The sequence below is a fragment of the Myotis yumanensis genome, unplaced genomic scaffold (genome assembly GCF_028538775.1).
Source record: "Myotis yumanensis isolate MYYU_CA2020_CCGP unplaced genomic scaffold, mMyoYum1.0.hap1 SCAF_17, whole genome shotgun sequence".
Classification (NCBI taxonomy): Eukaryota; Metazoa; Chordata; class Mammalia; order Chiroptera; family Vespertilionidae; genus Myotis; species Myotis yumanensis.
This window is the reverse complement of record NW_027223768.1, coordinates 5,348,609-5,372,383: the sequence shown is the minus strand read 5'-3', so window position 1 is coordinate 5,372,383 and position 23,775 is coordinate 5,348,609. Positions and strand designations below refer to the sequence as shown.

General features: G+C 49.8%; 2 protein-coding genes across 12 annotated transcripts in view; both read left to right on the top strand.

Annotated features, from left to right (window-relative positions):
* Positions 1-1,977: 1,977 nt before the first annotated feature.
* MYBPHL (myosin binding protein H like) lies at positions 1,978-11,985 on the top strand. 2 transcript variants are annotated; one of them, XM_070396029.1, is made up of 9 exons: positions 1,978-2,256; positions 7,055-7,143; positions 7,663-7,858; positions 8,078-8,217; positions 8,361-8,520; positions 8,611-8,747; positions 9,807-9,993; positions 10,838-10,884; positions 11,890-11,985. In XM_070396029.1, the coding sequence occupies exons 1-8, from the start codon at positions 2,010-2,012 to the stop codon at positions 10,846-10,848; spliced, it is 1,167 nt and encodes a 388-aa protein (XP_070252130.1). In that variant the 5' UTR covers positions 1,978-2,009; the 3' UTR covers positions 10,849-10,884; positions 11,890-11,985. The 2 variants fall into 2 exon arrangements, with proteins under 2 accessions (XP_070252130.1, XP_070252129.1); XM_070396028.1 differs by having other exon boundaries at positions 8,325-8,520.
* Positions 11,986-17,069: 5,084 nt separating this feature from the next.
* Positions 17,070-23,775, top strand: part of PSRC1 (proline and serine rich coiled-coil 1) — a 7,563-nt gene continuing 857 nt past the window's right edge. Inside the window, exons 1-8 of one of the 10 annotated variants that reach the window (XM_070397414.1) lie at positions 17,070-17,188; positions 17,458-17,510; positions 17,601-17,658; positions 18,099-18,540; positions 18,893-19,115; positions 19,197-19,445; positions 19,987-20,074; positions 20,288-20,915. In XM_070397414.1, coding sequence (XP_070253515.1) covers positions 17,492-17,510; positions 17,601-17,658; positions 18,099-18,540; positions 18,893-19,115; positions 19,197-19,445; positions 19,987-20,074; positions 20,288-20,291 — 1,083 coding nt within the window. In that variant the 5' untranslated portion in view covers positions 17,070-17,188; positions 17,458-17,491 and the 3' untranslated portion in view covers positions 20,292-20,915. Of the gene's footprint in view, positions 17,189-17,279; positions 17,511-17,600; positions 17,659-18,098; positions 18,541-18,892; positions 19,145-19,196; positions 19,446-19,986; positions 20,079-20,287; positions 20,916-22,512; positions 22,527-23,775 lie in introns of those variants that run through there. The other 9 variants (XM_070397417.1, XM_070397415.1, XM_070397418.1 and 6 more) reach the window with 9 other exon arrangements.

Here is a 23,775-nt window from a genome sequence, read left to right as displayed (position 1 = left end):
CTAACTGACCCACCCTGCACACCTTCTCAGGTTTCAACTGCTTTACTTTTCCTCTGGACACAGCAACATACAATTACTCTCCTGAATTATATGTTCCTTATAGCAGGTTTGACAAATGACAACACTGAAGTTTAACTTTGGTATCTTTCCATTTGCTCCTCTTACATTTCTCTTGCTGCTCTTATTCATAGTCCTTCCTGATCCATTTCATTTAAGGCCTTTCAAAGAGTTGCCCCTTTCCTCTCATCCAAAATATTTCTTTTAGGAGAGGTTCTTGCTGACCCCGCCCTCCCCCCGCCCCTTGAACCTGATAAACAGGTTCCTGCACCCCAAAGTGTATGTACAGTGTGTCCTGGTCCTGAGCCCCTATATAAGTCACAAAGAGGGCTTCTGTCCCACATCCCAAGACTAACACAGACTATTGGGATCCTATTGACTCTGCCCCCAAATTGAGAGCTAAAAGGTAACCATGAGTAAGGAGCCTATTCATTCAACCACACTCACTTTTCCTTAAAAAAATAAGGGCCTAGTGGGGAGGGGTATATGGGAACTCCATATTTCTATTCAACTTTGCTGTGAACCTAAACCTCTAAAAATAAAGTCTATATAGAAATAGAGATGTATATACCGAGGGGATACACAGTCTGGCTTCTGGGGATAAAGAGCACAACCGGAAACCAGATCATTTGGATGGAGTACACACATGTAGAATGATGGTTTGGTAAACTGGAAATCATATAGGACCTTCAGTATGTAACTTGACACCTACTGTGGGTTGGCCACTTCCCTACATTTTTATCACTTTATCCTCAACTCAACCCTAGCCTCATTATCCTTGTTTCACAGACCAAAGACCTGTGGTTCAGAGGCAGTGATTGGCTCAGAGTCACCTAGCTAATGAGTGAGCGGTATAGCCAAAAGTCACACTCAAGTCTTCTGACCTTATGCCCCTGGCTCTCCTCCTCCCCCTGCTGCCTCTCACTTTCTTTGTACTTTATCTCCTAGGCCAGGGAGCTTTCAAAGGGGCAAGTGCCCTGACCTAAAAATAGCTCACATTTATCGAGCACTTAGTCAGCTATACTTTGCTAAGCACTTTACACAGATTGCCTCTCTTAATCCTCACAGCAACCCTATGGTTACTATCATCTCTATTTTTCAGATGAGGAAACACAACTAAGACAGACTGTGATGTGTCACAAGTCACACAACTAGTTGGTGATGAGCCAACATGAGCCCTGGTAGTCTGGCTCCAGAGTGCAGACTACCTTCCACTGTTACTAGGGAGAGGGGGAGAGAATGGGGACATACCCTTGAAGGTCAAGTTGACAAGCCCTGGCCGGTGATGCTAAATGGTTAGAGCCTTGACCTGTGCCCCTGAAGGCACACTGAAGGGTGGTAGGTTCAATTCCTGGTCAAGGACACACCTGGGTTGGAGGTTCGAGCTCCCACCCCTGTTGGGGCATGTGTGGGAGGCAACCAATAGATGTGTCTCTCCACATCAATGTTTTTGTCTCCCTCCCTCCCCACTTCCACTCTCTCTAAAAATCAATGGAAAAAATATCTTCAGGAGAGTATCAACAACAAAAAAAGGTCAAGTTAAAAATTTACAGCTCATTGAATATGGGAGTAGAGAGAAAGAGCAGTTAAAGATGTATGTGCCTGTCACTCAGCTAATTCTGGGGCCCCTTTCTTTGGACCTGAACACCATGTCGGATGAGCTGGAGGTCAGAAGTCAAGATGTCACCCAACCCCACAGAAGCCAGAGGCCCTGTCTGGATGGTCTTTGCGTGGGGGAGAAGGGGGAGCTATTTGAAGCTCAAGCTCTCTCCTCCCTCCCTGGTGCTGCGTGAGGGGTGTCATCTCACTCCCAAGATAACAGGGCCACCTCGGCCCTCCTCCTGTGGCTATTCTGGGCTGCTGTCTGATCCCCCTTTCTTGCCCCAGCCCTGCTTCAGCCCTTCTTCTGGGAGTAGCGGGGTGGGGAGAAGCCAGCCCAATTACATAACCCCATGGCAGGGACCCCTGGAGAGGCTGAAGAGCAGGTGCTCAGCCGCTCCCTCAGCACCAACAGTGAAAATCTGCCGCTGGAGCCCAGCCTTGGGTGGCCCAGCATGGAGGCAGTCACGGCACCGGAGGTGGCCTCAGGACCCACGCTGAAGGTGAAGGAAGCCAGCCCAGCAGATGCGGAAGAACCCCAGACTTCACCTCGACAGGGGGCCAGCAGCCCTATTCCTCAGCTCCTGGCCCCTCTAGAAGGTGACCGTGGGGTTAGGGAGGGTGGTGGGAGATGGGAGGATATTCCGACTCCCTGATGGCACCGCCTTAGCTTTATGCAGAGCGGACGACTTCATGGGGTGGGGACTGAGGACGGGGGAGCATTGGTTGGAGCCCCCCACCCCCTTCCTTGGTGGACTCTTTCTTGCTATTCCTGTATCTCTGCTGGGTGTTTGCTTTTTTAGCTGAGAATTCGGTAAATGGTGTTTGTGGCACTTTACAATGACTAATAATGTTTATCCTTTTACCTTTAAAAAATGTCTATCACAGGGACTAGGAGGACCTACTATACTAATGCCAGTCAGAAAGGGAATGAGGGTGAGATCGTGGCTGTCTAGATTAAAAGAGGGAAATGAAAAGTTATTGTGATTGGAAGACTAAGTAGTCAATAGTCCATGACACTCTGCCTCTCCCTGGGCAGTGCCATGAATCCGGGGCCTACCCCAACACCCCCACTAGCTCCCATGGGAAACCCCACCTCTCAGAATCTGAGCCCCATGGAAGCAGAGCCCCCCTGGGAGAAGCATGTGGCTTCTTCTCCATGGTGGTCTCCCTGAGCCTCTCGGCAAAGAGGCATTTTTGAGCTAGGAGGTGGTGGGCGCCCCTTCCAGTCCCTGGTTCCCACCCCCACTGCCGACAGCTCCGTGCTGCTCACCTGAGCCTAGCTGAGCTGACCAGAGGTGGAAGGAGAAAGAGAACTAATTTCTTAAAAGCCTTGGTTCAGGAGTGATTCTCATCAATTTTACTCAGAGATCATGATACTGTGGAAGAGATCATGTAAATCTGGGTGGGCAATTGGCCATCTCTGTCATAGAGGTGGGGATGAGAGAATGGGATGCTATAATTCAGATTATAGAGGGGCTGCAGTTACTGATCTAGACAATGACCAAGGAACAAGGGTGAAGCAGGGGAGGACTAAATTCCTGGAGGAGTAGCAGGCATGGTGTAAGGCCCGGCAGAGGTTGGAAGGATGGCTGTGGAAATCACCAGGAATCATGACTGGAGCAGCGCTGGGGAGAAGGACAGTGAGCCAGGGCGAAAGGCACCAGCAGAGGGGAAGACTGCCGCAGGGAAGGGCAATAAGTCTTCTCAGAGAAGTGTTGCCTATGTCTATGTCCTTTTATTTTTTTCTGACCTTAGTTTCATGGTCTTCAAGGAGAACACATTCTTGTCCTTCACGAGGTGTTCCTGAGGTCACATATGCCTTTCCCATCACACTCCTCCAGACAGGTTTCTGATAAGTCCAAGGCCACATTCTAAGCATCTGCTAATGTTTCTCTAAGAAATGCTGGTACTTTTGGGATCCCTGGAAATCTCTGGTTATGTTTCAAAGCCACAGTTCATCTTGTGCATTCGCCATGCTCTGGTAACCATTCACTGACGACACACACTCACGTACACATACATGCACACACACCCCTTCACTCTGCAAATGTGTCCATCTTGTTTCTTCCCTCTCCAGGCCATAATTCATAACATCAATCTGGACTACACAGCCCTTAGGGAACTGCTGGAGAAAAAGTCTGTAACCATGTGAAAGGGAATTATGAGAGGATATGAACAAACTTTCCCATGAGCAAAGAATAAGGAACTGGGCATAAACTTCAGTGGAATGAAATTAGGGTGAACTAGGGAGGAATTTTCTAACCAAGAAGAGTCAAGATTTTTGGACTTTAGATGGTCTTCGGTACTCACTTCTAAGAAAGAATTAGATATTGTCCTGTCTGAGAGAAATACAGCACTAAGAGAGACACAGCTCAGAGCCAATGGCTCTCAAAGGACTTTCAAAATGCCTTTCCCCCAAAACTCTATAAAGGGAGGAAACCAAACGGTGGCTGTCTCACACCTGGTCTTAGAAAACCTCGCTTCTGTTTTCGGGCTCTAGTCTTTGGTTCACATCCCTCCTGGCATCTGAGGAGGAGAAAGCCATGTTTCCTCAAGGTCAGTACAATTCACACCTCACTGGGCTATGGAGGTGTGAAGAGAGATGCCCCAAATAAGCCCCCCTATTAACATTCTCAGCAAAGGGTCAGATTGCTCTTGTTTGCAGGGCAGACAAGAAGGCCGGGTTGAGCTGGGGAAGTGCCTGCTGCTTGCTGCCCAGGCACCTGGAGCTGTCAAACACTCTTCTGCCACCTCCCACACTTTGTCAGCTGCTTTAGCCTCAAACCATCCTTTGCCCTCCAATGGGGACCTGGGAGCCTGCTGAAAGCCACATCCTCGCCTACTGAACCTCAGTTGGAGCAGTCTAGTAACTTCAGTTTGTCCCCTATCTACTCATCATTGTGTCAGGAGTCTCACTTATAAACAGAGAACTTCACAGAAGACCTCTGGGGAGGAGAAGACCACCATCCTAGCTGACAGCCTCTTTTCTCTCTCTGCCCCTGTTGGGATCCCCTCTGGATCTCAGGGCCATTCTGCTCTTCCTCCTCCTAATTCCCCTCCCTCTCTTAGCTTATGTGCTACATCAACCCATTTCTTTAATGTTTCTCTGTAGTTCAGGTGAAACTATGCTAACACTTAGCAAGGTATTTTTCTAAGAAACAAAAGGAACACCACGTGGAAACAGATACATGAGCACACACCCATCTACAGAAGCCTGTTTCCTCCCTGAAATCTGAGCAGAGCAGAGCTCAGCAAGCACATCTTCTAGGCATGACAGCTTGGGCTTCTTTTCTCGCCTCAACCTTTTCAATTCTTAAGGGTGTCCCTCATTTGCCACCTCCCTCCAGGGGCAAGATCACAGTCAGAGCCTTGGCTTTGGTGCCCAGTCTCAGGTGGATGCTGGAGGACAGAAGTGTGGACAGGTTTGCCATGCTCAGATGGGGAAGCAGGAGTCCCGGTCCAGCACAACTTCCCAACTAGACATGATACTCTCAGCAAAACTGTTTCCTTCTCCAAGCCCTTTCCTTCCAGTCTGCTCCTTGTGCTGGGTGCTCAGCTAGGCCCTTCATACCACAGGCATTCTGGAGGCTCCCCTCCAGCCCTCTCCCCAGCAAGTGTGAAGGGTGACTTCCCCACCCAACAGTGGGGAACCAAGCCCAACAAGATGAGGTTTTGACCCTCCTTTTCAATTGCTGCCCTCTTTTTTCAGAAAACCCTTAAGTCATATCCGCCTGTTCTCAACGCCTTGGTGGCTTGCCAAGATGGCCCCAGGAGAGCAACACATCGCACAAACACTTCTTCTGTTCTTCATGCCCCGCCCCCTCCCAAAGTCAAAGTCAAACAGAGAGCAAGCAGAGCAGGGTCAGTCAGCTGCCTGGGCTCTGAGGCTGTCCTATTCCTACTGAGGCTAGCAGACCCTGAGCGGCTCAGGCAGGACAGGCGCTCAGAGCACTGGAGGCCCTGAACCCCTTCATTCCTGCAGGAGTGAAGTGCAGTCTAAGACAGCACAACCCAAGTGAAAACATAAGGCACACAGCAGAAAAGGAAACTAGGTAAATAAAATGGACAGTGTGCACTGAATGTCTGTGGTTATGTTCACTTACAAAGGCCAGATGATCTTGAGATCGTAACTGTGGGAGTGAAATTGTTGGTCTCTAGACAACGATCTAAAAATTGAGGGGTAGAAAGAACAAAGCAGAACCACTATTTTATTTTAAATTTCATCATTCAAAATTCTGCAGTATATAATGTATATATATTTAAACAGTTCAATTTATAGGTAAATGTACATTGGGGTGAATGCTTAGGAATGTATTTACAGAGAAATGGATGTTATCAAAAATTTGGAATCCACTATCAAGCAATTGTGCTGGGGGTGGGGTGGGAGTGAGTGTCCAACTTCTAGGAATGAATCGTTAGGGGAGGCTGGGAAGTTGGTGGGAACTGAGGCACTGTCACATTCCATTTAAGAGAACAGCAGCAGGGGCTATATGTGCCTGAGAAAGGAGGAGACAGGAGCCCCCAAAAGGCTGGAAAATGGTGTCTGTCTTAGCTGACACCAAGGGAACCCAGGTGGGATGTTTGCATTTTCTCAGTCAAGGCAACCTGAGGCCAAGGAGAGAAATTATATCTGGGCCTTTTCCAAACGTCACACTCAGCACTTTCTGAGCATCTCCTGTCTTCATCCTGGAAGCCAATAAACATGATCTAATCTTTCTTCTCACTGGGAGGTCAAGGGTAAGTAAGCAGTGGATCTAGTATGTCCCAGATTCTGTTTGTACAAAGTGATCCTTCACAAACTGGAAGAACACTGTGCAGGCACTGAGCAGGGCAGCCATGCAGAGGAGGGCACCCAGACGCCAGCAACCTCTGCAATGACATCAGTGCTGTCTGAGTGGGTCTAGGGTGCTGGAAGGGAAAGCTTTCTCCTTGGGTCTGGCACCAAACTGGGGGACAGAGCTGACACTTGGAGGTCAGAATTAACATTGAAAGTGGCCTTGACAAAAGGAGTGTTGTTAAGGATAAATGTAGCAAACGGGTGGAAAGACAAACCACACAGACTGGACTTGTCTGTGCACAAACAGAAAAAAGAAATCTTAGTTGATGGAAAGTCAGGAGTTGCTGGTTATAAATTAACAGAAGCATCAGGTTCCCACTCCAGTGCTCTTGCTGCCAAGACTGACGCTCCCTAGAGGGTCCTTTAGCCAGTTGTTTGTCCCTACACCCCAGCAAGATGATAGGAGCAATCTTCCCATTCCCTACGAGAGAACTTAATTTGCTAAGCCTGGGTTACCTGCCCATGGAGCACGGCTGAAGGCATACCCACTCCCTCTGAGCACCACTCTTCCCACCATAGGAGGCTCACCACCCCATTCTCTCCCTTTCCATCACTCAGAGCAACCTAAGATCTGGTTACCTCGGGCACTGAGGCAGACCTACATCCGCAAGGTTGGAGACACTGTGAACCTACGAATTCCGTTCCAGGTGATCAGACCCCAGCCCCACACTGGGACCTTGGCTGGGACCAGGACAAGGTTTGATTTGGAAACAGATACCAAGAGTCCTACTAGCAGTGGGGCAGTTGTCCTGGTCTTGAATGAAGGGAGCCATATCACCAGAAGTCAGGGCCAAATGGGCCTTTCATCTGCACTGCTGAGGGAGGAATGGGTTGGGCCCCCTGTGATGAGGTGAGGCTAATCCGTGTCCCTTGGTCTGCAGAGGGCTGGGAGTCTCAGCTGGGAAGGCTCTCGGGAGTTTGGGAAGCTATTGTTAGTCCCAGCTGCCCTGCATGTCCGTGACCTAAACTCACAGAGGGTGGGAGACTCAAGGCCACCCCTTTTCCCATGATCCTTAGACTGTTGCTGAAAGACAGAAGTCTCCTGGGAGAGTCCACCAATCTCTAACTCAAGGAATTTATAGCTGCAAATCAAGTCACCATGTGGAACTGGGGGGAGGGTCAAGAGGCCTCTTGGGGCTGCTCACAGCCTTATCCCTATTTCTCAGGGCAAACCCAAACCTCGAGCCACCTGGACACATAACAGCTGTGCCTTGGATGCCAGTCGTGTGAGTGTGCGGAATGGGGAGCAGGACTCCATCCTCTTCATCCGAGAAGCCCAACGTGCTGACTCAGGTCGCTACCAGCTCAGTGTGCAGCTGGGCGGGCTAGAGGCCACCGCCACCATTGACATCTTGGTGATCGGTAAGGTAGCGAGAGCACGAGATGGGGTGGTCCTCTGGGGGTCCCTCTCCAGGCATCACAGAGAGCTGGGAATCCAGGGTGGCTCCCACACGCTGAGTGTGGGACACAGAAGTGGATGGAGGGAGGAGTAGCTGAGCAGAGGAGGAGAAGGGGCACTCCTGAAGCCATTTCCCCGCATGTGAGTTGTACCCTGCCTTGTGCCATGCTTGGCCCTTTCAGAGAGGCCAGGCCCTCCGCAGAGTATCAAGTTGGTGGACGTTTGGGACTCCAACGCTACCCTGGAGTGGACACCTCCCCAAGACACAGGCAATGCGGCACTCCTGGGATACACGGTGCAGAAGGCTGACACAAAATCTGGGGTGAGGCCCAGCGGGGAGGGAGGAAGGGAAGGCGGCATAGCACATTCTGGAATGGGGCTCTGATAGCTCCACATGGTGGGCTAAAGTGGACTGAGTTCACAAAACAGGTGTCTCATTCATGGCATCTTCTTGGGACCCCAAAGCTGTGGTTCACAGTGCTGGAGCGTTACCACCGCACCAGCTTCACAGTCTCCAACCTCATCATCGGCAATTCCTATGCTTTTCGAGTCTTTGCTGAGAACCAGTGTGGGCTCAGTGAGACGGCCCCCATCACTGCCGACCTTGCTCACATCCAGAAAGCAGGTAAGGTGCGAGCTGGGAAGTGAAGGATAAAGACTTGCAGGAGGATGGAGATCGCAGGCACTACATCAGGGCCTTTCTTGGTCACCTCAGTTACTGTTTACAAGACTAAGGGGTTTGCCCAGCGAGATTTCTCTGAAGCTCCCAAGTTCACCCAGCCTCTGGTGAACTGCACTACAGTCACCGGCTACGACACCCACCTCTTCTGCTGCGTACGTGCCTCTCCCAAGGTGAGTGGGGAGTTCTATGGGTGGCTGTGCCATGCTGCTTCCTGCGCCTGCTCTAACCTTAGCTATGTCGAAGAGCATGCCAACCAGAACGTTTGTTCCCATCACCATCATCTGCCTCTTCCATAACAGGTTCTGTAGGAAGGCAGGGCACTTGGAGTCCAAGAAAGGCCAACGTGGAGAATATTCCCAGTATTCCTTTTTTTTAAATTGTTTTATTGCTTAAAGTATTACAAAGAGTATTCCTTTTAGTGTTTGTTCCTTATGTCTGAAGATGTCACTTTCTGACCGGCTGACAATTGGGAATGAGCTCCAAAGTTGTCTGTCTCTCTGGCAGGGGTGATGGAGTCCCGTTGGTTTCTCCTTACTCCCCCACCGCATTTCATCTGATCAGGGCCACACACATGCGAGCTGCCTAAAATCGAGCCTTTGGCCACAACTCTGAGCATGGTTCCCTGTCTATTTGCAACCTACCCACTCCACACATGGCATAAAAACCTTTACCAAGTACCTTTTGTGTACTAGTCCTGGGCCAGACTATGTGGCCATAACATCTCAGAAAGAAAATACCAGTAAGTCCACTCTAGAAACTACTTTCTAACCAGAGGGACAGGAGTAACTCCCAAGCCAACAGTGGGAAAGAATATGAACAATTCAATAATGTATATACAAAAAAGAGGCAAATCTGACGCCCCGTTCTTCTGATCCATAAAGGGGCTGTTTGAGCAGGATAGAACAGAAGTGATCACTTTTCCTTTAGTCAGGAATACTTGATGAACAAGGCAAGGTTTCAGGTGCTCTTTTCAACCAAGAGGAGGAGCGTGGAGGCTGTTGAGGATCCTGGAAGGGGAACCCCTTTCCAAATAGAAGGGATGGGGAGCTACCCAGAGGCCATTATCTCTTCTAGATCCCTGTACCATCTGTTCCTAAAGCACCCTACCGCTCCTGCTCCTCTGGCCGGTGTGTCCCCAAACCTTGTAGGCAAAGTGTCTCAGAGACTGAGCACAGAAAGAACAACTGGTTCTTACCACCCCTTGATGCCTCCTCATCCTTATCTTCTAGCCGAAGATTGTCTGGCTGAAGAACAACATGGATATCCAAGGCAACCCCAAGTACAGAGCCCTCACTCATTTGGGAATCTGCTCACTGGAAATCCGCAAGCCTGGTCCTTTCGATGGGGGCATCTACACCTGCAAGGCGGTTAACCCCCTGGGGGAGGCGTCCGTGGACTGTCGGGTGGATGTGATGAGTAAGGGCAGAACTCATGCCTTCGGGTGCAGTCATGTCCTTTCTCCACAGGTGAAAAAGTTGGGGCAGAGACACAAGCCTAGATGGAAAAGGGCTTCAGGCCCTTTCATCAAAGTCAACATCAGGATGTGTATAATTCTACAATATAGGAAGAGTTGCTATTTCAATTTTGCAAAAGAGAAACTTAATGTACAGGGAGGTGATTGATTACTCAAGATTTCCAATGTTGGTTAAATGAGGAGTTGGCACTATGGTGGAAAAAGCCCAAGTTTCCTGGTCCTCACCCAGATTACTTTAAACACACACATACTCATACACACACACACACACATGCACACAAAATACAATCTTCTGACTCAGTCCAAGAAAGCTGCAGCTGTTTATTGGGCTTTTAAACAAACCAGAGAACTTTTCCCGCTGGTTTGTTAAAAGAAAATATTGCACATCTCTCTACCTCTTTTAAAGTATTCATTCATTCATTCATTTACTGTCACCTTGTTCAGATCTCCATCATTGCATTTAGCACTTTGTTTTTATAATTATCAATTTACTGATCTGTTTCCCCATTAAACTATGAGCACTATGAGGGTAGACAATTTTATCTGCCTTTGTCTCCCCCCCTCCACCTGCCCCAGCATTGAGCCTAGTTTCTGACACACAGCAGGCACTCTCTGTGTGTAGAATGAATTACATATCCTATTCTTCTCTATGCATAGACTACTCAATAGCACCATGGACTCTCCCCAAAAAAAAACAACTGAGAAGCATACCCCTTCCCAGGACTCTGAAAGGTTTCCCAGAGATTTCTGACATATTAACATTGGGAAATGTCTGAATTCTTGCAGCCCCTCTTTGAGGCTCCCAAAGAGGACATGGACAACCCTTGAGGAAGGTAAGGAGAGAGAAACAGGTGTCTGAACGTTCCATGTTTATGGCTAGTGTTGTTGAGACATGGGCAGATGTGAATTCCTGAGCCTTTCAATCCTATCATTCCCATGGAGGAAATTTATCATAGATGAAATCTACTTTTGCCACATGCTCTATCTATCTATACTACTCAAGTTCATGATAGGAATTTACGCTCCTCTGAAGAAAAGTGATAGCATCTGCCTAATTGTCAGGGGGATCTGTGAGAGGGAGGTGGGCAGATGCTGTAAGAAAAAATGTTAAAGGAATAACCAGGAGTAGAGGATGGGCAAGGGTCACCACCACCACATGGTGGCAGCAAGGGAAAGGAGAAGGAAGCTGCTCTTGTCGATTGTTTCTACTTCAGTATCATAAGCATGGTGAAAAACAGATCCAGTGCCTGTTATTTTACTTTGAAATTTATGGATTCCTTCTCCTGCAAGAGGGTAATTGAAAATGTGGGTATGTGGTTCCAAGCAGCACATTATAAGCAAATGGCAACTCAGATCACTGTTTAGAATTGGATAGCACCTTCAAATTCTAAATCATTCACAGTAGAAATGTTGTGTACAAACTGATGAGTGAGATGAAAGAGAAGCTCATGAGAGAATTAAAGAGAAGGGGTTCCCAATGTCTCCTCCTACTTGCAGCTCCTGGCTGATAAAAACAGAATGAATTCAATCCCAGGAGCTTATCATTGATAAATAGCAAATGAAAACCCTAAGGGATGCATTAAAGTACAAACTTCTCAGAAGAACTCACTGCCAGTTGGCTTGCAAAGACAGTTCTCTTGCCATCCCTCAGTTCCCTCTCTGCGTCAGTATTGTGTTGGGTTAGTGTTAGTCTTCTTAGTGTTAGTTGTCCTTTTACCTCTCTCCCAGCCAGTGCCCAGCAATGAAGCAGGGTAAGTAGAGAATTCATACCACCCTGTATGTGCTCTGGCTGCTGGATGTTATGGCCATAACAAACTCTCTCTTTTCTGTCCCTCCAGGAAGCCTGACTGTGCTGAGATTGTGTTCTTAAGGAGCTTCGGTACAGCATCTGGTTTGGACTGATCTAAATAAATGGGAGGCTCCTCAGTGCATAAGTGTCCATCTGTTTGTGCCTTTCCATGTGGGAAAACCATTTAGAAAGTTGGAATTCTTTAGCCAGACTATTTGCAATTTCAGAAAACCTCAGGCTCCTCTTTCTCTTCCGATATCCACTTACTCTTCCACAGAGGTTTCTAATACTGTCCTTGTCCCTAGACAGTGTATGACAGAACTGAGTTCAACTCTATACGGTACCAGGTGCTGAAAGAGATGCTGAAGATAACTTGCCTCTTCCTCTCTGGGCTTTCCAGTAAAAGTTGGATAACAACAGGAGGCACATCCAGACAGCAGGACACATAAATACATACCTAACTAATTAGAGACAGAACACTAAGACTTGAGGGCTTGGAGACACTGAAGAAATTGCAGCATATTCTTATTAAGGCCAGGGAAAGAATTAAGGTGAGGTGTTCTTGCTTACATTTGTTTTTATTCTTATAACAAATAACATATTAAAGGCATTCTGTGATGGAATCTGCAAAAGACAGCAACAATTCCTCCCATCCTAGGTTGGGCATGGTGATGTTCTCATCAAGAGTTAGCATTGCCCTGGTTGGATAGCTCAGTTGGTTAGAGCATCATCCCGATACCAAGGTTGTGGGTTCGATCCCCAGTCAAGATACATAGAAGAATCAACCAATGAATGCATGAGTAAGTGGAACAGACTCCTCTTTCAACAACAAATCGATGTTTCTCTGTTTCTCTCTCTCTCTCTCTCTTCTCTCCACCCTGCCCCCCGACCTCCTTCACTCTCATCTTCCTATCTCCCTCCCTACTGCCCTTCCTCTCTCTTTTTCTAAAATCATTTTTTTAAAAAAAGAGTTGGCATCTATTTCTCTTCCTCATGAATCCGGGCTGACTATGCAACCTGCTCTGACTAAAAGAATGCAGCGGAAATGATGCTGGAACAGTTCTAGACCTTAAGGAGTCTAGTAGTTTCTGTTTGTTTTTGCAAGTTGGCTCCCGTGTAAAGAATTTCAGGATAGATTACTGAATTATTAGAGGCCACATACAGGACAACCAAACCCTAGCTGACAGACAGTACCAAGGCTCTAGACACCAAGACTCTTGGACCCTTCAGCTATAGGCAAGCCCAGTCTACTACTTGTGGAGTAGAGACTAGTTGTCCCTGCAGATCCCTGCCCAAATTAAATCATGAGCAAATACATGGCTGCTTTTTTTCAAGCCACTGAATATTGGGGTGGTTTGTTACACACAGTAATAGGGTGGGGCAAAAGTAGCTTTATAGTTGTGAGTATGCAAAACAGTTTATTCTTGTATTATTATTGTATTCTTTTCCATATGAACTGTAAATCTACGTTTGCCCCACTGTATATATAACGCAAATAGCCTTCTATGCAACAGTCATGGAACTAAGAGCTTTGTCTCTTTAATATTCATTTAATAAATGAGTAAACTGAAGCTCATAAGTTGTTCCAAGTATGCAGGTGGTAGTAGCAGAGCTAGCATTTGAACCAGGTGTGTTTGAGCTGGAGCCTTCCTTATTTTCCTTCACCTCTTTCACTCAGTGATCCTCACTGTAGCAGGTATGAGCTTAAGAAAGAAAAGATTTCCAGGATCTAGTAAATATTAGGCAACGTTTTGAGGAGGAAGGAGATATATTGCTGAGTAGAGTGTGAAAGGCTTTTCTGTTCAGATCGAAGGTCTATTTTAAGTTGAGGCAAAGTATCTATTCCAGCCTCTCTCAACTGAAGTTCTATGGGAATTAAGTGCTAATGCCCCAAGGCATCCATGGTCTATTATAAATTAACTTCTTCCTATGTATCTAGAATATGACTGCTTATGTACCATCCTTGAGAAAACAGTCACAGAAATCATTTGTAGGATCTAATGGATGTAACCCCTGCTGAGACTGTTGGGAGTGAGGGGCAGAGACCAGAGCCAACCAGTCATGTACACAATGGCCAAGAGGGAACTCCAACCAAGCAGGGCCTAGGTCAGGAAGGAGTGAATGCCCAGCAATGATGCCCTCAGGATCAGCCAGACCTCTGGCCTTAGCCCACAGCCCTATGCCTCTGCTGTTTGTTAAAATGCTCAAAGGCCATCCCTTAAAGTTCATACATTCTTAACCTTCATGGTGAAGGAATAAAATCTGCACACTGAGTAAGACCCGCAGTCACAGTTACTCTTTCTGCATTCAATGAGAACTGCAATGGAATCCTTAATTTCTTCATTTATGCATTCAACACTGTGGAGTACCTTCTGAATGAAGACCTACCATGTGCCTGGAAGGGGGTGTAATTTCTTCATTAATTCACTTATTTATTATTTATCCACCTGTTCATACGTATATACCATTTGGGGTTGAGTTGAGGGGGACCAATAGTTTCCAGATTAGTAGCTTTATGCCGAGTGAAGAATTATTGTACCTAAAATCTGTTTTTCTGACTTTGATGTCATTTGAAAGAGAAAGTAGTTCCATTGTTTTTGTTTTGTTTTCAACAAGAGAACATTTATTTGTAAAATCACAGAGGTAGAAAAAGTAATTCCTAGAAGAAATGGGCTTAGGAAACAAGTTATAGAGATAAAGGAAGGGCTCTTGGAGCTTGGGAGTGAGGAAGGTAATGGTAACTAACGCATGGGTGGAGGGAAAGGCAGGCGTGCTCCAGGGAGAGCTTTCAAAATCATCATTCAGCGATAAAAAATTGAAGATGTGTTTCCTTAGGAGACACTAACTTCCAATTTGCTAAAACTGCTTCCCCCGCTTACCTGAAGGTGGGTGAAGAAGTAAGTGCAGCGTTTCCCCACTCAGGCTGTTCCTAGGGGAAGAAAAAAGTACAGTTAATTAACAGCTTCTTTCCCCCAAATCTCCACTTTGCCACGGAGAGAGGGAGGCATCTGGCTCTGGCTTCCCCACCTCCATAGAACCTGAATCCTCCAAGCAACTAAAATTCCACATTCACCCACAAGCCTGGGGAAAAGAAGCCATCCTCCTCTCTCAGGGCTTCCTCACCTAAGCTTGCAGGTTCTGAGCCTCCCCACCCTTTCCCTGGTCACGCCATTAAATTCCAAGGCTCCTTTGCTCCCTGTGGCATTTCTTTTTTTACAGCAACATCTCATTCCTGCAAACCTCACCATCTCAACTGTAGCACTGAAAACCAGGAAGCAGACAAAAAAAAAAAAAAAAAAAAAATAGCCCACAAATGGCCCAAATGATGGTCACAAGTGCTGGAGACTCAAGTTCAGGCTCTTTGCAGGGGAGGGGGGGCGGGGAGGACCGCTGGCCCGCGGCCCCGGCGTAAGACCCCTGAAATCATTTGGTCTGGCCCTGCCAAGGCATTAAGGGCGAGTTAATTAAATGTTTGACCAAATACACCAGGCTAATTTTTACGTGGATACTTTTGCATGGCCCGGGAATGATGTTATAAATATCAACTGGCCCTTGGTCGTAAAAAAGGTTCCCCACCCCTGGTTTACAGGAAAGCTCTTTGGCCACTTTTAGGACAAAAAATCTTTAGAACATTTCTAAGAAGCTCTGTTGACTTGTGGCCCCGTCTATTCCCAGGCAACATCTGGAAACAACAGAGAGATAACCCCTAATGAGGAGGCTTCAGGGGTTTATGAACACAGCTTTGAGTTTAGAGGGAGAAAGTTACAAACCCCCTCAAAAGCTCCTAGGCACACAGAATAAAACCTGATATTCATAATTATGCTCTGAATCATATCACTGTCAGGATCTTCCCTTCACAGAAAACCCAGGGGCCAAATAGAAAAATAGGCTCAAGCCTGCCTCCCATGTACACCCAGGTGTCAGGGCTGAATTTGAACCTAATTCTCCCTGTCGTTAAAGCCTCCCTTTTTTTCCTTTTCCATCACCTTTATTTTTTGAATTATTTTAGCTTTCAATTACAATGGACATTCAATGTTATCAGTTTCAGGTGTATAGCATGGTGGTTAGATATTTATATAACTTCCTAGAGGCCCGGTGCACAGATTTGTGCAGGGTCCCTCAGCCTGGCCTGCACCCCCTCGCCATCTGGGGGGATGTCTGACTGCCGGTTTTCATATATATATATATATGGGGACTGGGCCTAAACCAGCAGTCGGACATCCCCTGGGGGATGTAGCAGTGGGCCAAGCGGCAGGCAGCCAGGGAGGAGCCTGAGCCGGGGTCGGGCCACTCAGGCTTATCCTGGCCAGCTGCTCGGTAGCTCGGGGTTCAGTAGCTCGGGGTTCGGTGCCGCTGCTGCGGAGTCGGGAGAGGCTCTGCCGCCTCAGCTACACTCGCCAGCTGTGAGCCTGGCTTCTGGCTGAACGACTCTCCCCCTGTGGGAGGACACTGACCACCAGGAGGCAGCTCCTGCGGTGAGCTTCTGCCCCTGGTGGTCAGTGCGCGTCATAGCGACTGGTGGGCCGGCCACTTAGGCTTTTATATATAGAGATGAGGTGAGCACCCGGTAAGTCTAGTCCCACCCGGCCCCTACATAGTTACACCATGGACCGTGCTCCCTGTGCTGTAGTTCACACGCCGTTCAGGCTCTGTGAACGTTCCTGCTTTAAAAGCCGTGGCAGCTGCCTGTCCTCCTCGGACAACCTCAACATACCTAAATTACGGATGGTTAGGTGTTTCCGTAACCAGGAAAGGTCACCCCTGAGGAAATCTGGCAAAAACGGCGCGGGCACGTGGCGGGAGCCCAAGAAAACGAATTTCCTCAGGCGGAGCTTTCGGCCCACAGCCGCGAGGGGCGTCAGGTGACCGCGCGGGTCCCGGGAGCCGCAGCCCCCGCTCCGCCAAGCAAAACGAGGAGGCGGAAAAGAGGGGGTGACGACGGGCAAACCCCCACACTCATGGTCGCGCGAAGACCTCCAGGCGCACGCGTGCGCGCTCCCGTCGTCCCCCGCTGCAGACCCCCGGATGGAGTCTTTCTGGGAACCGCTCTCCAGCCCGCCCCCAGCTTGCAGACTTCCGGCCAGCTGCCCGCCGCCGCCCCGCCCCCCGAGGGCTGAGGACGCCGGGATCCGCCAATCACTGCATGCGTGTGGTCGGAGTGGGTGGGGCCTGAGAGATTCGAAAGGAGCCCCGCCCCCTCGGAGCCGATTCCCGGGACTAAGTGGTGGGAGGGAAGCTCCGTCCGCGGGAGATGCGGCGGGGCGGGAAGTGAGAGCTCGCGGTAGGCTGCGGTGTGCTCCCGCGGGGCGTGGAAAGGTGGCTTGGGGAGAGGAAGAACCCGCAGGACGGTGGGTGGGAGGAATATGGGCGCGGAGAGCGCCCCCAACGCGGAGAGGCGGGCTCGCAGGGGGGCGGGAGGGCCGTCTGCGGAGGGCGATAAAGTGTAGGGGGAGCTCTCCGCACCGTCCCCGGAGATAACGGCGGTGAACCGGGGCAGGTGCTCCTCCTGGGACGCTTGCTTGACTGCAGCGTGACCCCTGGCTGGCGCTCTGAGTCTAGCCGGGAGCCTTGGGCAGGATGGAGACCCGAGGAAAGGTATGCTTTGTCTCCACTTCAGGTCCAAGCTGAGTGCTGCTCCTGCGGGCTGGAACATGGGCGATTTGCAGGAAGGTAAGGAAATCCGGAAGGGAAGATTGAGATCCTGCAATTGGGAGCACCTTAGGGACCCACAACGGGCATTCATTCCTTCCCCCACTACAGATGTAAAGTTTATAGTGGATGAGACCTTGGACTTCGGAGGGCTGTCACCATCGGACAGGTACCAGCCTCTTTCTTTATGCTGCTTACTTTCCTCCAACGATGCCTCTGTCTCTAACCACACCCCCACCACCACCCCCTACTGCTGAATTTTTGGCCTCTGGGGCCTGGGTTGGTAATTTACCAAGTTGGGATGCACTGGGGCGGCTGGTGGCTGGTTTGCTTGGGCCCCTAAGACACCATTACTGGGCAAGGGGAGAAGGGAGAAGCTGGAATGAGATTGCAGGGTGTTAAGAAGGGTAAGTGGATTCGCTGCATCTTCATCCCCGAGTGATCGCCAATGTCAGTAAATGCTAACGGCCTCTTAGGCTTCACGGAAGCGGGTGTCTCAGCACCCAGAGGCCAGCGTGGGCATTGGGGTTTGGGGTTGTGTCCCTGGCTCTGCTGTGTCGCAGTCTCCTGCTCTCCCCTGTGTGGTCACTGGTTTGTTTTCTGTCTCAGTCGTGAGGAGGACGACATACCAGTGTTGGCAACTCCAGAGAAACCCCTCCGGCGGGGCCTCTCCCACCGGGGCGACCTCAATGCAGTGGCCCCCACCCCCCAGGGCGTGAGGTTCAGCTTAGGCCGCCTCAGCCCAGCGAAGATGGAGGAGGTCCTCGATGAGGCCAACAGGCTGGCGGCGCAGCTGGAGCAGTGCGCCCTGCAGGAGCGCGAGAGGGCCGGCGAGAGCCCGGGGCCGCGCAGGGTGAAGCCCGGCCCTCGGAGGGAGACCTTTGTGCTGAAGGACAGTCCTGTCCGAGACCTGCTGCCCACTGTGAGCTCTTCCGCTCGGAGCACCCCCTCTCCAAGCAGCCTGACACCCCGACTCCGGGGCAGCGATAGGAAGGGGTCCGTCAGGGCTCTTCGGGCAGCATCTGGAAAGAAGCCCTCCAGCGTGAAGAGGGTGAGTGTAGCAGCTCTGGGTTGGATGTGTGGCCCCAGACACAGTACAGGCATAGAGTGGCTCCTTGTTGGTAAAATGGGGATAGTGAAATTCTACCTCACAGAATTGTTGGAATTAACAGATACCGTAAGCCATGCACTTTCCACTGTGTCTGTGCAGAGCTCTATACCGTCTATAATAAGCTCGCAATAAATGGTGGTGGTGGTGATGAAGTTAGCAGCTAGCTGCTGCCCTTCCTTACTGGGATCTAGGCAACTCTCCACCTCTATCCCTCAGCCAGCAGAACAGATTCTTTTTCCATTTTAGCTTCTCTCTCTCTCTCTCTCTCTCTCTCTGTGTGTGTGTGTTTCAGGAGTCGCCCACTTGCAATCTGTTCCCCACATCCAAAAGCCCAGCATCTTCTCCTCTTGCCCGATCAACTCCTCCAGCCCGATCAACTCCTCCAGCCCGATCAACTCCTCCAGCCCGATCAACTCCTCCAACCCGATCAACTCCTCCAACACGATCAACTCCTCCAACACGATCAACTCCTCCAACCCGGGGGAAAGCTGGGCCCAGTGGGAGAGCAACAGCAAGTGAGAGGACCCAGGCAGCAAAGCTGGGGGTAAATGGGAAGAGGGAAGATGTGGAGCTTACCCAAAATCCCTCTGCCCCAGGCCCGCCAGGCCCCGTCAGACCGGTCTTGGCCCCACAGCCTTCTACCAGCAACTGTCAGCGCCTGTCTCGGCCACAGGGAGCAGCTGCTAAACCTTCCAGTCGACTACCTGTCCCCTCAGCCATCCCCAAGCCTGTCAGCCGAGTGCCACTCAGCAGCCGGAGTGTACCACCCAGCAGAGGTGCCCTAGCTTCAGAGTCAGTGTCAACTCGGAAAGGACTTCCAAGACCAGGTGCTGCAGGGCACAGAGGTAAGGAGGAATGGACATCGGACAGGAAGTTAGGAGTAAGAATACCTACCCTCGCCCAGCTCTGCACTCTCCCAGAGCTAGTAGCAGTGACCACTTTCTCCATCTTCCTTACAACTCTATTTGAAGATGGTGTGTTTGGAGAGAATGTGGGACTGGGCCAAGAGTTTGAGCCAGGGGTCCTCAAACTACGGCCTGCGGGCCACATGCAAATACAAATATTGTATTTGTTCCCGTTTTGTTTTTTTACTTCAAAATAAGATATGTGCAGCGTGCATAGGAATTTGTTCATAGTTTTTTTTTTTAAACTATAGTCCGGCCCTCCAACGGTCTGAGGGACAGTGAACTGGCCCCCTGTTTAAAAAGTTTGAGGACCCCTGGTTTGAGCCTTCGTTTTCAAATACCTTTGAAATGTTTTTACCTTGGGTGAGAGGGAAAGCACTAATCCCAAACTCACCCACCCTGCCTTCATCCAGTGTTGATCTTTGTGAGACCGTCACTTGTCCTTTCTGATAACTCATTTCTTTTGTGGGCCCCCATCAAGTTCCTGTTTCCCAGCGACCAAATCTTCCTGGTGCCACTCGCAGCCATCTGCAGCCCCCCCGGAAAGCTGCAGCCCCAAGACCTACCAGGTAAGGCTGGTTAGGGTGCTCTCTCTCCCCTGTCCTCTGGGCTTCTGAGCTATTGGGCACATCAGCCCTGAATCCTGTGTGGCAAGATGGCGGAGAGGAGGGGAGCCTGGAAGTTGGGGTGTCCCGTTTCTTTCTGAGAAACTTGAGCTCAGCTGGGTGACATGGGCTCGAGGAAGAAGGGCAATCCAGCACTTCCTCCTTCTGTCTCTTTAGGTAAAGAGATCAGGACAGCAAGCAAGAATTCAGTAACCAACCACGACAGTCCCTGCCTGGACTCGCCTCCTCTCCGGCCTCCCAAGCCCTCGCGTTGGAGGCAGTTCCGGACTCCTGCAGATTCTGGCTCAGGGGCAAGAGGAAGAGATGCCACCACGGCTGGTGCCCCAGGGAGATGGGGTGGATTAGGGTGGAGCTGGAGGGGATTCAGACTCTCCGATTGGAATATGAGGGAAAAGAAGTCACCTCCCGGCAGTGAAATGAACAAACAGATGGGAGGGAAGTGCAGGAGAGTGGGTTGTCCTCATCCACCCCCAGTCTGTGTTCATCCCCAGGCCAAGGGTCACTGGGCATGAACATGGGAATGGCCTCTGTCGCTGACCTCCCTGCTCTCCCAGGAGCAGTCCCCCTGAATCACATCCCCTACTGGACTCCGGCCTGTTTGGCGAAGCAGAGGCAGGCACCTGGCCTCCGGAACTTGCTTCCTGTGAATTCTGTGAATCGTAACAGGCCAGTTTATGATAAACTGACTCCTTTGGTCTATACTTTTCTAAAATAAAGTGAGCGTATTTTTATATTCTCTGCATATGTGAAAGCAAATCCTGCTCCAGTTTCTAACACATTTAGAGTGAACGCCTGTGTAATTCCAAAGAGGGAGCCAGGATGGGCTTCCCAGGCGGAGGCGCCTGAATAGGCCCCAGGGCCTCGAGATTCCAGCGAATCGGGCTGTAACTACCCCCTTGTTGGTATTAGCTGGAAGCAGGCTGCCTTTTCCCAGGGTTTGAATGTCATTAAAAGGTCCAGGTAAAGTTAAGTAGAGCTTAATTCACAGTGTGTGATGCTGTCAAGTCAAGATCTCGGTAAAGTATTTATATTTTAATTTTTATTGATTTCAGAGAAGAAGGAAGAGAGAGAGAGAGAAACATCAGTGATGAGAGAGAATCATTGATTGGCTGCCTCCTGCACACTTCCCACTGGGGATTGAGCCCACAACCTGAGCATGTGCCCTTGACCGGAATCAAACCAGGGACCCTTCAGTCCACAGGCTGCCACTCTATCCACTGAGCCAAACAAGCTAGGCAAGTATTTATATGTTAAACTTGGGTGTCCCTTCAGGGCAGGAGAATGGAGCAGAATCTTGTCTGCTGTACTTACGGGCTGAGGGGCACTTAGGCACTTAAGAGTCTTCAGCCTCCCTGACTGCCTCAGGCAGAAGATACCAGGACACTTCACGTTCCCCTTCACTTCATTAGGGTTGTTGGTCTCCTCTTATCTCTACTGGGCTCCAGGGCTGGCACCAGGATGTATAAGCCCCTGCAGCGCCCAGTGTTGTGATTTGTATGTGGCGGAGAATTTCATTCCTTTACTGAAAGAGATACCTGAGAGCAAGGCGGGCAGTACGATGAATGACAAAGACTCCTTTAGAGCAGATTTAATAGTCTCCCTCTTCTCACAGCCTTTGATTTTGCAACCAGAAGCAACTCAACTCCTTGTGAGTTTTGAGAGAATGCCCCCTTTTTTAAATTTAATATATTTTATTGATTTTTTTTACAGAGAGGAAGGGAGAGGGATAGAGAGTTAGAAACATTGATAGGAGAGAAATATCGATCAGCTGCCTCCTGCACACCTCCTACTGGGGATGTTCCCGCAACCAAGGTACATGCCCTTGACCGGAATCAAACCTGGGACCTTTCAGTCCGCAGGTCGACGCTCTATCCACTGAGCCAAACCAGTTAGGGCAAGAATGCCCCTTCTTGAAGGCCAGGCCATGACTTGAAGCAACAGGCAACTGGGTGCAGGAAGTGGATGCCAGCTGGTGCCCACCCTGCCCAGGCTTATATGCACATAAGTGCCTGACTGAGGTATTGCAATGCCCTTTCTCTGTTCCCAGGCCAGGGGCCCTTCGCTGCTTTCTTCTCCTTGTTTATGGCTGATCGCCAGGCTCTTTTCACACATTCACCTCTATCACAGTGGCGGCTGTCTAGACCTTCACCTTTCCCTCAGCCTCTTGCAACAACTCTTGCAACAACTCTAGGGTTCCCAGAATGGAGCTGGGGGAGGCGGTGTGGAGACACGCTGAGCCTTTGACTCCGGAGAAATTTGGTGGAGGCCGGAACATCTCACGTGTGCTTCCCAGCTGGGCCCCGCACTGGGGTCTAGTGAGCAGGGTCTGGTCCTCACTGCCTGCTCTGACAGAAGCACTGGAGGAATGCAAGACTAGGCAGGCACATAGGTGTGGGTGTGGCCAGCAAATGGCAGGTGTGACCTGGGCATGGGCCACGCCATGCTGGGTTCTTAGAAGCAAAAGCAGCAGCAAAACCATGTGCTGTTGCCACCTGGTGGCCAGAGAGGACACGGCATGTTCCTCTGGCCCTCTTGGTCAGTCCTGAGTTTTATCCCCACCCTCACCCCAACCCCCTCCAAACCTGCTTGAACCTAGTAGGCAGTGCCAACTAGGGAGGAGGCCTGCCTGCCACAGCAGTCCTTGGTCAGCTACCTGCTTCCTTCCTTCCCTTAGGTCTGGCTTTCTATTTTTCTCTATGCATCCACCCCTGCCCCCACCCAGTAGTAACAGGGGAAACCAACGTTTATGGACTTCTTGCTATGCACTGTGAACGGTTCTAAGCACTGTGTGTGTGTTAACTCATTTAATTCTCATAAAAGCTCAATTAGGCAGATGTTAATATCATCCTCATTTTGCAGGCAGAGAAACTAAGGCTGAGAGATGAAGCCACTCAATCCAGTTCTTGGGTTTGTGTTCCTTTTTTTAAAAAAAATGTATTGATTGATTTGAGAGAGAGAAGGAGAGAAACACTGATCTGTTGCATCCATGCATTCATTAGTTGCTTCTTGTATGTACCCTGACCGGGGATTGAACCTACAACCTTGGCATATCAGGACAATGCTCTAACCAAGGGAGCTACCCCGCCAGGGCCTGGGACTGTGTTCTTAATCACCACCCTTAACTGCCCACCTCTTTGTTAAACAGACCTTTGAAAAAACACAAAACTTGGGGACAGAAGAAATGTTGCGGAGGACACAGTTGTCTTGGAGTATGAGCAGCTGCTTCATTTCCATTGGGAAATAAACACCCAACGTGGCCCAGAGAAGTAGTGTTAGGAGGTGCCCTGTCACTAAGCGCCTTGAAATTCCCACCAGCCTCTCAACTCCGCCCTCCCTGTCTCCTGAATTCTGCCCACAGGGTGCAAGCCCTGGGGGTTTGGGCTGGAAACCTGCCTGCTCCGCCAGCCTCCTCTTCAACTACACAAGTCCCTTCTCCAGCCTCCTCTTCAGCTACACAAGTCCCTTCTCCAGCCTCCTCTCCAGCTACACAAGTCTCTCCTCGCGAAAATGATACTTTCCCGCCACATCTTCCTTGGAAATGCCGGGACACGGGCTCTGTGTTGATGAGGCTCTTTGGGGAGCATGCTGGGATGTTGGTAGCGAGTCTAGCTCACACCAGCCACTTGTTGTCTGATTCCCTGACC